At 33.7% G+C, this 14,705-nt stretch overlaps 1 protein-coding gene across 5 annotated transcripts in view; it reads left to right on the top strand.

Annotated features, from left to right (window-relative positions):
- Positions 1–14,705, top strand: part of LOC138321709 (zinc finger transcription factor lin-29-like) — a 229,994-nt gene that overhangs the window by 106,819 nt on the left and 108,470 nt on the right. For 4 of the 5 annotated variants that reach the window (XR_011208352.1, XM_069265625.1, XM_069265614.1 and 1 more), the window contains one exon: positions 1,952–1,994. Coding sequence is in view for 4 of the 5 variants with exons in the window: in XM_069265625.1 (XP_069121726.1) it covers positions 1,952–1,994 (43 nt within the window). In the remaining variant the exon portion in view is untranslated. Of the gene's footprint in view, positions 1–1,291; positions 1,476–1,951; positions 1,995–14,705 lie in introns of those variants that run through there. The other variant, XM_069265640.1, reaches the window with a different exon arrangement.

Here is a 14,705-nt window from a genome sequence, read left to right as displayed (position 1 = left end):
GTATATGTCCCTGTGTCTACTCCTTCTGTCTATCACAGTGTATATGTCCCTGTGTCTACTTCCCTCTGTCTATCACAGTGTATATGTCCCTGTGTCTACTCCTTCTGTTTATCACAGTGTATATGTCCCTGTGTCTACTTCCCTCTGTCTATCACAGTGTATATGTCCCTGTGTCTACTTCCCTCTGTCTATCACAGTGTATATGTCCCTGTGTCTACTCCCTCTGTTTATCACAGTGTATATGTCCCTGTGTCTACTTCCCTCTGTCTATCAGTGTATATGTCCATGTGTCTACTCCTTCTGTTTATCACAGTGTATATTTCCCTGTGTCTACTCCCCTCTGTATATCACAGTGTATATGTTCTTGTGTCTACTCCCCTCTGTCTATCAAAGTGTATATGTCTCTGTCAAATATTGTGTATAAGTCTCTGTGACTTCCTCTCTCTTTCTCTCATATTTGATTGTGTCTATGAGTGTCTGTTGGTTTTTCTGGCTGTTGATAATGTTTTTAGATTCTATACAGGGATTACATCGAACATCTTATATATATAGATAGAAATTCATTAGTTTTTATGATACAGTATAAAACCTAGATATTGTCCATGGATGGGTTTGAGGAGGTGTAGTATGATGGTCCATGAAGTAGAAGCTGAGGTGAATGTCCTTAGCTATATCTTTGAGTGCACTGGTGCTACTGAACGGAGCCAGTTTCGCCGACTTGTTAAGCATGCATATGCACACATGTCAATTCTTAAATGTGTGCAGTATTGTGCAGCGACACTACCTCGATGCTGGTTGTGTAGACCCCATACGACACACATAGCACTTCAGTAGCAGTATGCTGCACATTTAACGACGGGGACCGGTACGGGGGCCAAAACTGTTGACAATATTCTCTATTTCTATATAGCACGTAATTGTAGCTTAAAATCAAGCTTTTATATGTATATAATTTGTGTACATCTGAATCAATGTTGGTATTGATGTAATGTCCAAAAAAGAGTCTCTAGGCACTTGTTTTATTTTATTTAAATCCATTATTGACAGGATAGATCACTATTGGAAGTACTAGTTCACAGGCTTAATGTGTTAGGTAGCAGTAGGTCCTTGGTCAGTGAATTGATATAGATATTTTAATCAAATTCCTGTTTAGATGTAAATAATTCAGCAGTGTCACCTACAATTCAACTGCTTCATGCTCTGTTAGTAGCTATGACAAAGTCGGCTATTCTTACATAATTTCTTATTTTTTTTATCTTTCCCTACCTAAAATCTTCATCTCTAGTTGTTATTACAGTGTATGGTCTACTTGCGAGCCGGTGTCTCTAGAGTACACCTGTACACCGCTATGGTCACTAGTGATTAACCATGACATCGGTGCTGATTGGAATTTTAATTTTTGAATCGTGTATTGAACTTAGAGTGTCAGCTGTACCATGTATGTGATGGATTTCCTGTATAACTATTATAAGAAGGTAGGAGAGCACTAAACACCAAATTACAGGTCTTGTTCATTTTGATTGATACTATACTCAACCTGATAGTGTTATTTACATATTTGCATCTGGATAAGTTGAGTGTGGGGGGAAAAGTTATGTAATTTGTTGATGCAGGGTTCCATGTCTAGTTTTGTTAATCTTTAAGTTACCGGCCTACCAATTATAACATATTACACCACTTGTCCAGTAATTCACTGACAAACTAAATGGCCCTTTTCATTCTTTTTTTCCCTCGCGATCTCGTGTTGTTTTTTAGACTTGAAAAAAACAAGATGGCGACTTGTATTTAACGCTAACCCTGTACAGTAGAGAAACAGATAAGGTACAGAACATATTCGGGCCATGTTGACTTTTTTTTTCGCCTCCTTCAGCTTGCAGGTATATATTATTACACGATATGATGCATAACTATACAAAAAGTAGTAATTATGTGTTTCTTGTTCAAATTCTAGGCCTCTCCTGCTGGCGAAATGGCCGGACAAAATGCACCTAATGGTAAGTTAAAGATTATAACCATTTTTTTCGAGCAATTTTTTTGTGGCTTCGAAACTCAACTTCGACGTTGTATCATGTAACTCAACAGACTGCCACTTTTCGCATCTGGCAGATTGAACGATGTTTTTTATTCAATAAATTTCAGGTTGCATGCTTGCACAAGTAATTTCTGTAGGAATTGTCATTTCCAAATTTTACATACAACGCCATTTTGTTTGCACGACTGTAGGATCGGTGAATAGATCTGTCTAGCCATTGGCTGACATCGACATAGATACATACATTATTATGCAGTGAGTGTCGCATGTGTTGTTCCGCCATTTTGTATAGCAGATATCAAACCTAGGTATTATGTATGAGAGATGGTTTGATACATGTATATGAGTATTTTGAAATTAAGAGAAACATTAAAGAAAAAACCAACAACACCAAAACAACGATAATTGCTCCATATTTTTCTTTTCTGACAAACCTTACTCAACAGACATCAGGAAATCGTTTAGAAAGCTCAACCTGTGCAGGGTTTTATAAACTGTGACACTACGACTCGACAAAAATAATGCGAAAAATAATATAATAAGTATTGTGAAAAGATAGAGCTCCTTTGGTCACCAAACTTTATAGCACAAACTTCTGAATTCGCTGATGTATGTATATTATGTAATATGCAAATATGCTAATGAAGTTGAAGTGTTATTCACATGAGAGATTTAACAGAAATAGAAAATTTCAAAAGGGTTTCAAAATTTCATTAATTTGTATAACATTAGGTAAAATCAAAGGTTTTAAAATATAGAGTAACTGATGATCTCTCATTTCATCCTGTCCCATGGCATATTGTCACATTCTATCGTATGGACAAAGGGGCATTTATGTCTTGAAGAATTTGAAGTTCTGGGTTTGTTTTGTATTTAAGTTTTATTAGCCAAGATTACTTAAGGTTGTGCCAGCTTTTACTAAGTGGAGAAAAGCTGGAGTTTCATGTGAAAAACCACTGTCCTATGGTCAGCGCTTGGCAACAATGGTTTCCAGCTCTTAATCAACAGGTAGGGCATGCGAAATGATGGAACAATTATGTTGGCACATCTGAATCACTCAGCCACTGATCCCAGGAAAACAAGAAACAACCTACAACTGAACCCTGGGAAATACCATACAGGGTCATTAAATATATTCAGTAAAACAAGCACCAGCCTACAACTTAACCCTGGGAAATACCCTACAGAGTCATTTAATATGTTCAGTAAAACAAGCACCAGCCTACAACTGAACCCTAGGAAATACCCTATAGGGTCATTTAATATGTTTAGTAAAACAAGTACCAACCTACAACTGAACCCTGGGAAATACCCTATAAGGTCATTTAATATGTTTAGTAAAACACAGCCTTAAAGAACCTGAGGGGACCTGTAATCATTCCGTCTTTGCATATTACAGAGTTAGCTCCCATGCGTGTATAGGTATCGATTGTTACGTCATTATCTTGTGAGCGCAATTCACGCCGTTTTCTCCGAAACATATGACGTTAGGCTCGCAAACACATGATGTCACAATCAATATCTACCCGCCAGTGTAGATAACTCTGTAATATGCAAATTCGGAATAGTATAAGCATAATTTGTTGTACACATATTAAGGACTTTATATTATGAGCATGACAGGGAATGAAACTTACTACCGACGTACGCTATAACCAGGAATTGATTATGTTCATTATAAATATGTTTTATTGTGATCTAATAACGTATAAAATGTACTAATTAATGTATTCTAAAGTATCAAAGAGAAGATAACTCATGTACAGTAGATGATGCATACTTTATTTGATTTATCATATAAACAATGCAAATTCAGTATAATCTACAGGTGTAAAATAAACAATGCAAATTCAGTATAATCTACAGGTGTAAAATAAACAATGCAAATTCAGTATAATCTACAGGTGTAAACTACAAGTGTAAAATAAATAATTCAAATTCAGTATAATTTTAAAGGTGTAAAATAAATAATGCAAATTCAGTATAATCTACAGGTATAAAATAAATAATGACAATTACATATAATCTACAGGTGTAAAATAAACAATGGAAATTCAGTATAATATGCAGGTGTAAAATAAACAATGCAAATTCAGTATAATCTACAGGTGTAAAATAAACACTGCAAATTCAGTATAATCTAGAGGGGTAGTATAAGCAATGCAAATTCAGTATAATCTACAGGTGTAAAATAAACACTGCAGATTCATTATAATCTACAGGTGTAAAATAAACAATGAAAATTAAGTATAATCTACAGGTGTAAAATAAACAATGGAAATTCAGTATAATATGCAGGTGTATAATAAGCAATGCAAATTCAGCATAATCTACAAGTGTAAAATAAACAATGACAATTAAGTTAATCTACAGGTGTAAAATAAACAATGAACATACAGTATAATATACAGGTGTAAAATAAACAATGCAAATTCAGTATAATCTACAGATGCAAACGAAAACAATGCAAATTCAGTATAATCTACAGGTGTAAAAGAAACAATGCAAATTCAGTAAAATCTACAAGTATAAAATAAACAATGCAAATTCAGTATAATCTACAAATGTAAAAGACACAATGCAAATTCAGTATAATCTACAGGTGTAAAATAAACAATGAAAATTCAGTATAATCTACAGGTGAAAACTGCAGGTGTAAAATAAATAATTAAAATTAAGTATAATCTACAAGTGTAAAATAAACAATGACAATTAAGTTAATCTACAGGTGTAAAATAAACAATGAACATACAGTATAATATACAGGTGTAAAATAAACAATGCAAATTCAGTATAATCTACAGATGCAAACGAAAACAATGCAAATTCAGTATAATCTACAGGTGTAAAAGAAACAATGCAAATTCAGTAAAATCTACAAGTATAAAATAAACAATGCAAATTCAGTATAATCTACAAATGTAAAAGACACAATGCAAATTCAGTATAATCTACAGGTGTAAAATAAACAATGAAAATTCAGTATAATCTACAGGTGAAAACTGCAGGTGTAAAATAAATAATTAAAATTAAGTATAATCTACAGGTGTAAAATAAACAATGCAAAATCAGTATAATCTACAGGTGTAAAATAAACAATGAACATACAGTATAATCTACAGGTGTAAAATAAACAATGCAAATTCAGTATAATCTACAGATGTAAACGAAAACAATGCAAGTTCAGTATAATCTACAGGTGTAAAAGAAACAATGCAAATTCAGTATAATCTACAGGTATAAAGAAACAATGCAAATTCAGTATAATCTACAAATGTAAAAGACACAATGCAAATTCAGTATAATCTACAGGTGTAAAATAAACAATGAAAATTCAGTATAATCTACAGGTGTAAACTGCAGGTGTAAAATAAATAATTAAAATTAAGTATAATCTACAGATGTAAAACAATCAATGCAAAATCAGTAAAATCTACAGGTGTAAAATAAACAATGAACATACAGTATAATCTACAGGTGTAAACTGCAGGTTTAAAATAAATAATTAAAATTCAGTATAATCTACAAATGTAAAATAAACAATGCAAATTCAGTATAATCTACAGATGTAAACTACAGGTGTAAAATAAACAATGAACATACAGTATAATCTTCAGGTGTAAAATAAATAATGCAAATTCAGTATAATCTACAGGTGTAAAATAAACAATGACAATTCAGTATAATCTACAGGTGTAAACTGCAGGTGTAAAATAAATAATTAAAATTAAGTATAATCTACAGGTGTAAAACAATCAATGCAAAATCAGTAAAATCTACAGGTGTAAAATAAACAATGAACATACAGTATAATCTACAGGTGTAAACTGCAGGTTTAAAATAAATAATTAAAATTCAGTATAATCTACAAATGTAAAATAAACAATGCAAATTCAGTATAATCTACAGATGTAAACTACGGGTGTAAAATAAACAATGAACATACAGTATAATCTTCAGGTGTAAAATAAATAATGCAAATTCAGTATAATCCACAGGTGTAAAATAAACAATGAACATACAGTATAATCTACAGGTGTAAAATAGATAATTCAAATTCAGTATAATCTAAAGGTGTAAAATAAACACTGCAAATTCAGTATAATCTACAGGTGTATAATAAGCAATGCAAATTCAGTATAATCTACAGGTGAAAAATAAACACTGCAGATTTAGTATAATCTACAGGTGTAAAATAAACAATGAAAATTAAATATTATTTACAAGTGTAAAATAAACAATGGAAATTTAGTATAATCTACAGGTGTAAAATAAACAATTCAAACTCAGTAAAATCTACAAGTATGAAATAAATAATTAAAAATCACTATAATCTACAGGTGTATAATAAACAATTGAAAATTAATATAATCTACAGGTGTAAAACATAATTCAAGAAAACTACTGTCAGGGATATTTTTGAATCAAGTAATAATTAAGGTCGTGGGGCCTCAACATCATTATGTAAACATGAATAGAAAGAAAATAAAGGCAGCCATAAGAAATGGAAGTCAAGGATATCTTCTATACTTTGTGGGAAATGTTACAGCAATGTTGGAAACCTGCGGAGATATGTAAATAATGTCCACTGGAACAAGTCCACCTTTTATAAGTGAAAGTCACATTTGGAAGAAGAGATAACTATGACAAACACTACAGAAGCAAGCATCAATGGTATAAAGTAGAACCGAAGTGATGAAAGATAATACCAGGGAATTGGCTAAACCACCAACCAAAAGAGAGCCTTACAAAGGAACAGTTCAGATGTGCCAAGTTCCAAGCTGGACCAGTAACAGGAGTAACCACAGCAGGCCCAGCCAGTAGGTTAGTGGAGGAATCCATGGACTTACTTAAAGAAGATCTATATGTTGGTGACTCCTCCGAGTCTTTCTCAGTAGAAGAAGCTACACCAGTGCGGAACTATTAGGAATTGACGTATGTCTCCAGTTCAACACAATGAGAGGGAGTAACATGAAGGATAAATTCACTTGTACTAATTAATTGCTTACATTCTAGTATAACTTAAATTGTAGACTGTTCTTTAAATACGGTCCTCAGCTGTTTTCTGCCTATTATATAACGTCATAATCTACAATGAAAATTTATCCTCCTGAAATGTACTTCAGGGAAGAATTTCAATGTAAAATTGTCCTGATGAAGACCCTGAAATAGGGTCAAAACAAATAGACCTTCTAGTAAGATATACGTTGGTCATGCTTGAGTATGTTGCTGTTCCTTGGAAGTAATAATTAAATTTCATCAAACCAATGTTTCTATCTCATCAGGGAAACTAGAAGCGAAAAATAATTTATAAGATTAATTGTATTATATAATTTGCTTTATTTATTGTCTATCATTTTTGGTTTGAGGCCAGATGTCCTTTTTAACACTTGCTGCTAACTATCATTTTGAGGGGTACAATTTATATGCCCAGTTTTGCGATATTCAGGAAAGTCTGAATTGCCATGGAAATAAACCTATTGACCTTTAGCTAGAAGTGCCTTTTTAGCCAACCATCATCAGATGGTGGGCTATTCAAATCGCCCTGAGTCCGTGGTCCGTGGTCCGTCGTCCGTCGTCCGCTGTCCGTCGTCCGTCGTCCGTCCATAAACAATGCTTGTTATCACTATTTCTTAAAAACTGCTGCAGGGATTTTGTTCAAACTTCACATAGAGGGTCTCCTTGGTCCCTAGTTGTGCCATACAGATTTTGAGGCTGATCGGAAAAACAAGATGGCCGCCAGGCAGCCATCTTTGATTTTGGCAGTTGAAGTTTGTTATCAATATTTCTTGAGAACTACTGAAAGGATTTTGTTCAAACTTCACATGGAGGTTACCCTTGGTCCCTATTTGTGCCATACAGATGTTGAGGCTGATAGGAAAAACAAGATGGCCGCCAGGCTAGCCATCTTTGATTTTGGCAGTTGAAGTTTGTTATCGATATTTCTTGAGAACTGCTGCAGGGATTTTGTTCAAACTTCACATGGAGGTTACCCTTGGTCCCTAGTTGCGCCATACAGATTTTGAGGCTGATTAGAAAAAACAAGATGGCCGCCAGGCAGCCATCTTTGATTTTTGAAGTTGAAGTTTGTTATCAATATTTCTTGAGAACTACTGAAGGGATTTTGTTCAATTTTCACATGAAGGGTACCCTTGGTCCCTAGTTGTGCCATACAGATTTTGCGGCTGATCGGAAAAACAAGATGGCCGCCAGGCAGCCATCTTTGATTTTGGCAGTTGAAGTTTGTTATCGATATTTCTTGAGAACTACTGAAAGGATTTTGTTCAAACTTCACATGGAGGTTACCCTTGGTCCCTATTTGTGCCATACAGATGTTGAGGCTGATAGGAAAAACAAGATGGCCGCCAGGCTGCCATCTTGGATTTTGATAGTTAAGGTTTGATATCCCCATTTCTCAAAAAGTGCTGAAGGGATCTTTCCCAAATTTAATATGTAGGTTCCCCTAGGGCCCTTGTTGTGCATATTGCATTTTTGAACCAATCGGTGAACAAGATGGCCGCCAGGCCGCCATCTTGGATTTCGATAGTTAAAGTTTGTTATGGCTATTTCTCAGATAGTACTGAAGGGATCTGTCTCAAATTTCATATGTAGGTTCCCCTAGGGCCCTAGTTGTGCATATTGCATTTTGGGACCAATCGGTTAACAAGATGGCCGCCAGGCAGCCATCTTGGATTTTGTTATTCAAAGTTTGTTATCGCTATTTCTCAGAAAGTACTGAAGGGATCTGTCTCAAAATTCATATGTGGGTTCCCCTAGGGCCCTAGTTGTGCATATTGTGATTTGGGATCGATCGGTCAACAAAATTGCTGCCAGGCATCCATTTTGGATTTTTATATTCAAAGTTTGTTATCGCTATTTCTCAGAAAGTATTGAATGGATCTTTCTCAAATTTCACATGTAGGTTCCCCTAGGGCCCTAGTTGTGCATATTGTGATTTGGGACTGATTGATCAACAAGATGGCCGCCAAGGAGTCATCTTGGATTTTGATAGTTGAAGTTTGTTACCGCTATTTCTCAAAAGGTACTGAAGCGATCTGTCTCAAATTTTATATGTAGTATGTTTGAAAACGTTTAAAAAGTAGAGAAAAGATCCATCTTTCCTTTGTCAGATATAGATCATTCTTTGGTGGGCGCCAAGATCCCTCTGGGAACTCTTGTTAATATTAAATCTTACACTTGCTACCCTTAAAAATGGAAAGCTTGATGGAATGTATACACCGCCAACAGACCATAAACGATACTCATCGTTTGAACAATAATTGATGTCTAATTAGTCTTGAATTAGAATAAGAAGCTCAAAGTTTTCAATGGTGGTAATGATATAAAGAATGTAACTTTTACAACCGAAGAAAAAAACTGATTTATCTGCTCCTGTTTTTGATAAAGAAAAAAACTACCATTTTTTACTAGTGGACCAACTTTAACAAATGGGTATCTCTGATATACAATGTAAATACTAATGAAATCAGTAAAAATGATACAATGTGATGTATAAGGACAGTTAACTGTAGTGAAATTTTAATTATAATTACCAATTTAGAAAGGACATTTTACATCGTTTATGTTTTATTAATTTTAAAGATGCTCCACTGTTGACAAATGACATTTTTTTCGCTATCAAAAACAGGAGCAGACGAATTAGTATTTTTCTTCAGTTACAAAAGTTACTTTCTTCACACCATTACCACCATTGAATAGTTTGATCTTCTAATTTTATTTCAAGAGATGAATATCAAAAAATATCTAATTGCATCCTGGAAAAAAATCTGGGCACTATATGTCCTATATGAAGTGAAGTATTGATTGTGCATGCACCAAAAGCAAAATAAATTATTTCATGTTATTTCTTGTGTTAATTAGACATATATATACACAATTAAACACCAATTATTGCTAAATTGATGAATATTGTTTATGCTCTCTCGACGGTGGAGCATCTTTAACAAGTGAATTAATAAATAACGGTGTGACTATATTATTATTTGCAGTTATATGTAGGTTTTCCTGTGGTGAAGTAGATTATCAATTTCATGTACCATCTGTCTCATTTGATACTTTCCATGATACTGGGAGAGCATTGTAAATCAAGATTTTTCTTACATAATTATAATGTAGTGTCTATATTGACTACACATTATGAACTACGATCTATAATCAAAGACTGAATATGTATCTCCAACTTTGTCTCGCCGAGTGCAACAAGGTTGTCTGCATGAGACAGTTATTTAGGTCTATCTAATTGATAGAGTATTCCCTAACTAAATATTTGATGATCTATTTTCTATCTATATTGAAATTCAAATGGTAATTAAGTCGGCACCAAATATTCCATATCTAACAACTTGAGGTTAGGAGTTCAAAATTTTAACATATTGTCTTCTTATGGAATGTGTTAAAAAATTCTGGAGAACGATGATTATTTAACATCATTTCATATGACATGACTTGTCAGAACTGACAATCACTCTTATTATTTTGATTTAATATACTGAAATTATATATATAATCCTCATCAATCATAGCATTGTCTCAAAATTTATAACAGAGGCCCCATATATAAGTCCTGTTTTATAAGTTGTGCTTTGTGATCAGAAAATTGATCTGAATTCATTTACAACTCCCCAGACAAACCTTTTATTAAGAAAAGTGAAAAGTCATTTCATTATTCTTTTATGAAATTCTATGTTAATCAGTTTTTTATTTTATTAATATAGTTTCATAAATTCTTTTGAAAAGAAATTTTTGAGCTTTTCATGCTTCTCTTTTCAATATTGTGAAAATGAATTAAAACAATGAATTATTTTAGGCATATTTAATGTTAAAATAAATCATTATATTCCAAAAAATAACACTGAAAGTTTAAGATATCACCTTAAAAACTAAGAGGGCTAAAATAAGAAAAGATGGTAGGTTAAAGATGCTCCACCACTGACTAATGGTATTTTTTCACTATCAAAAACAGGAGCACACCATTTTGTAATTTTCAAAAGTTACAAAAGTTACTAACTTTACATCATTACCACCATTGAAAAGTTTGAACTTTTAATTTTACTTTAAGTTAAAAATACAAAAAAAAAAAGAATTATATATAATTGCATCCCGAAAATATTCTGTGGCACTATATCCTATATGGAATGAAGTACGGATTGCGCATGCACTGAAGGCAAAATAACTTATATTATTTTTTTGCGTTAATCAGACATAAAGATACACGATTAAACACCAATTATTGTTCAAATAAAAAAACAACTGAAATTGATGATTTCTCAATTAAATTGAGTGGAAATTGGTATTAAATAACTATAATTACTTTATGTATTGCCAGCCCATGCTGATGACCTTGAACCCTAAAAAATGCCACTTTATTGATCCTGTTGTAAGCCAAAACAGACACAACACCAGGGGTTACGATAAAGCAGGCCTGACACTGAAAAATGATGAGTTATAAAAATGAGAATATTGAAAAAAATATTGGTGTAAATTAATTAATAAAGAGACTTTATTTATCCTTGGGCTTGTAGAATGGCAAAGGTTGTCATGACCTAGTAAAAAAAAACCATTTAGCATCGTTTTAAGAAAACTTACTTATTTTGGTGGAATGAGAGAAGGATGAATGCCATCAGTTTCTCTTCATCATTATATAGCCTTTAAGAGCTGTGCAGCAGACAGCCGTGTAGGTTCCAGCATATTTAATCATATTGATTGGGTTACCATGTATACGGATATGTTATTTCTGACATGTCCTCTACAGCAGAAATGCACCCTCTCAAGGTCATCAAGGTTGATGATTAGTTTTGATCAGGGAATGACAATTCTAAACTCCAGCGAATGCTGCTGCTGCTGATGTGCTGCAGTGGCTGCACATATAATAATTTACCACAAAAACACTTGATATAGTGTCCCTAATATGTTACTTTAATCCTACACTAAATAAATTTCAAGCTTTCTTGGTTGACAGTTTATTTGCTTATGATAGTCAAGGCGAGACTGTAGGTAAAAGGTTAGCCTGATTTGTACACTCTGATTTGTCATTTATTATTTCTGTCTGAGAACTTTGTTTCTCAGTAACCCGAGCAACAGCCTGCAATGTCATAGAGAATGATATTTTATCAAAATTACTTTTGGTGTAATACAACAGGTATATCTTGTTATTTTTATGAGTATAAGCTTTCAGCTACAACAAATCTACCCAAAATTATATAATATTGTCACTTGTCAGTAAAACCAACAAAAATCATAGAAAAGCATCTACTCTAAAGAGTCGGTTTAGATAAGGTTTCCTGAATTCTCCTGGAACTAGTTTTCTTTGTCTACAGTGAGCTTACAAAATAACATACAAAAGGGATAAGTATTCTTTGTTTTCAAACAGCAATATATACAAATCATGATGCTCAATAATAAGTAGTCTATTCAGGAAGTTCTTTAAAATGTGTAAAGATATTTACAATCAGGTGACCATGGATGTTTCTGAATAAACTGACATCAAATTTCAGATTATCAAATTTAAAAAACCAAATTGATCAATGAGAAATAAAAAGAATCTATAAAATCAAGTATGTTATCCACATAGCTTCTGCATAAAGTGACATCGATTTCAGGTGACCAGTTTTTAAAAATAGATGGATAAAGATATAAAAAAAAAATGCTAACTTATTTAAAGAAAAAACATTATAATTCTATTATATCCAAATAGATATAGTCCTACGGTTTAAAAAAAATACAAAAAAATCAACTCTAGCAGATCATTTTATGTCTGCTTTGACAGCGTGTCTGTAGTAAAAGCTAATGTTTTTTTTAAACATGCTGCACACATGCACATACACACATAGCAAATTATGCAGACATGCACTTCTGATCGCAGATAGCTGACCCTAAAAAGACCCCTTCTGCAACCTTGTATAGAATTATCTAGCTTGATTGAGTCTGTATAAGTTCTCTCCCTCAGGACTAGCTTGTAACGCATTCAATTACACATATTCATGCTCAAATACAAAAAATGCATGCAAGACTATAGATTCCAGTGTACAACGAATACAAAATAGTCACGCACAAAAAAATCAACGAAGCGATTTGCTTCATATAAAAAAAACAATTGTGACGCATTACTTTTTTTATAGGAAAATCCTTTGGCATTATAACATGCTTGTATGTATTGAGAAATGCATCGATTGGAGATATTTTTATATATTAAAGTTGTGTTCAACAAAAAAGGATCATTGGAATCTTTAGTAATTTGTATTTAATTCTGTCTTCTGTCTACTATTCACATACACATTCAAAATTTTGATGTCACATTCCTGTGGAATACACAGATTAAGATAATTAAGGCTATCTTATTTATAATTAGCTGGGCTCAGCAGATGACAGAAGAGTCATCCAATAAAATTTGAAACAAGAAGTTACTCATGACTTTATAATAATCCTTTTGATGGGCAAAATGCATTATATGGTTTTGATTCGATCATTCAACACAAAGTGCAAATGGAGTTTTCAAGTCTAGTCAACCATCACTAATTTTGAAGAAGGTCATCTCACATAAATGTGAATAAAAAACAAATTAAGAGGTGGAATGTCGGATACTTTTAATCTTTTGGACAATGGTATCCAGAGGTGGAATGTCTGACACCTTAAACTTTTGGACAATGAGATCCAGAGTGGAAATCTGACACCTAAACCTTTTGGACAATGAGATCCAGAGGTGGAATGTCTGACACCTTTAATCTTTTGGACAATGAGATCCAGAGGTGGAATGTCTGACACCTTTATCCTTTTGGACAATGAGATCCAGAGGTGGAAAATCTGACACCTTAAACCTTTTGGACAATGAGATCCAGAGGTGGAATGTCTGACACCTTTAATCTTTTGGACAATGAGATCCAGAGGTGGAATGTCTGACACCTTTAATCTTTTGGACAATGAGATCCAGAGGTGGAATGTCTGACACCTTTAATCTTTTGGACAATGAAATCCAGAGGTGGAATGTCTGACACCTTAAACCTTTCGGACAATGAGATCCAGAGGTGGAATGTCTGACACCTTTATCCTTTTGGACAATGAGATCCAGAGGTGGAATGTCTGACACCTTTATCCTTTTGGACAATGAGATCCAGAGGTGGAATGTCTGACACCTTTAATCTTTTGGACAATGAGATCCAGAGGTGGAATGTCTGACACCTTAAACCTTTTGGACAATGAGATCCAGAGGTGGAATGTCTGACACCATTACCTTTTGGACAATGAGATCCAGAGGTGGAATGTCTGACACCTTAAATCTTTTGGACAATGAGATCCAGAGGTGGAATGTCTGACACCTTAACCTTTTGGACAATGAGATCCAGAGGTGGAATGTCTGACACCTTTATCCTTTTGGACAATGAGATCCAGAGGTGGAATGTCACACCTTTATCCTTTTGGACAATGAGATCCAGAGGTGGAATGTCTGACACCTTTATCCTTTTGGACAATGAGATCCAGAGGTGGAATGTCTGACACCTTTAATCTTTTGGACAATGAGATCCAGAGGTGGAATGTCTGACACCTTAAACCTTTTGGACAATGAGATCCAGAGGTGGAATGTCTGACACCTTAAACCTTTTGGACAATGAGATCCAGAGGTGGAATGTCTGACACCTTAAACCTTTGACAATGAGAT

This window comes from Argopecten irradians, chromosome 1 (genome assembly GCF_041381155.1).
Source record: "Argopecten irradians isolate NY chromosome 1, Ai_NY, whole genome shotgun sequence".
NCBI classification, from domain to species: Eukaryota; Metazoa; Mollusca; class Bivalvia; order Pectinida; family Pectinidae; genus Argopecten; species Argopecten irradians.
The sequence above is the reverse complement of the archived record's forward strand: the minus strand, read 5'-3'. Positions and strand labels throughout refer to the sequence as shown.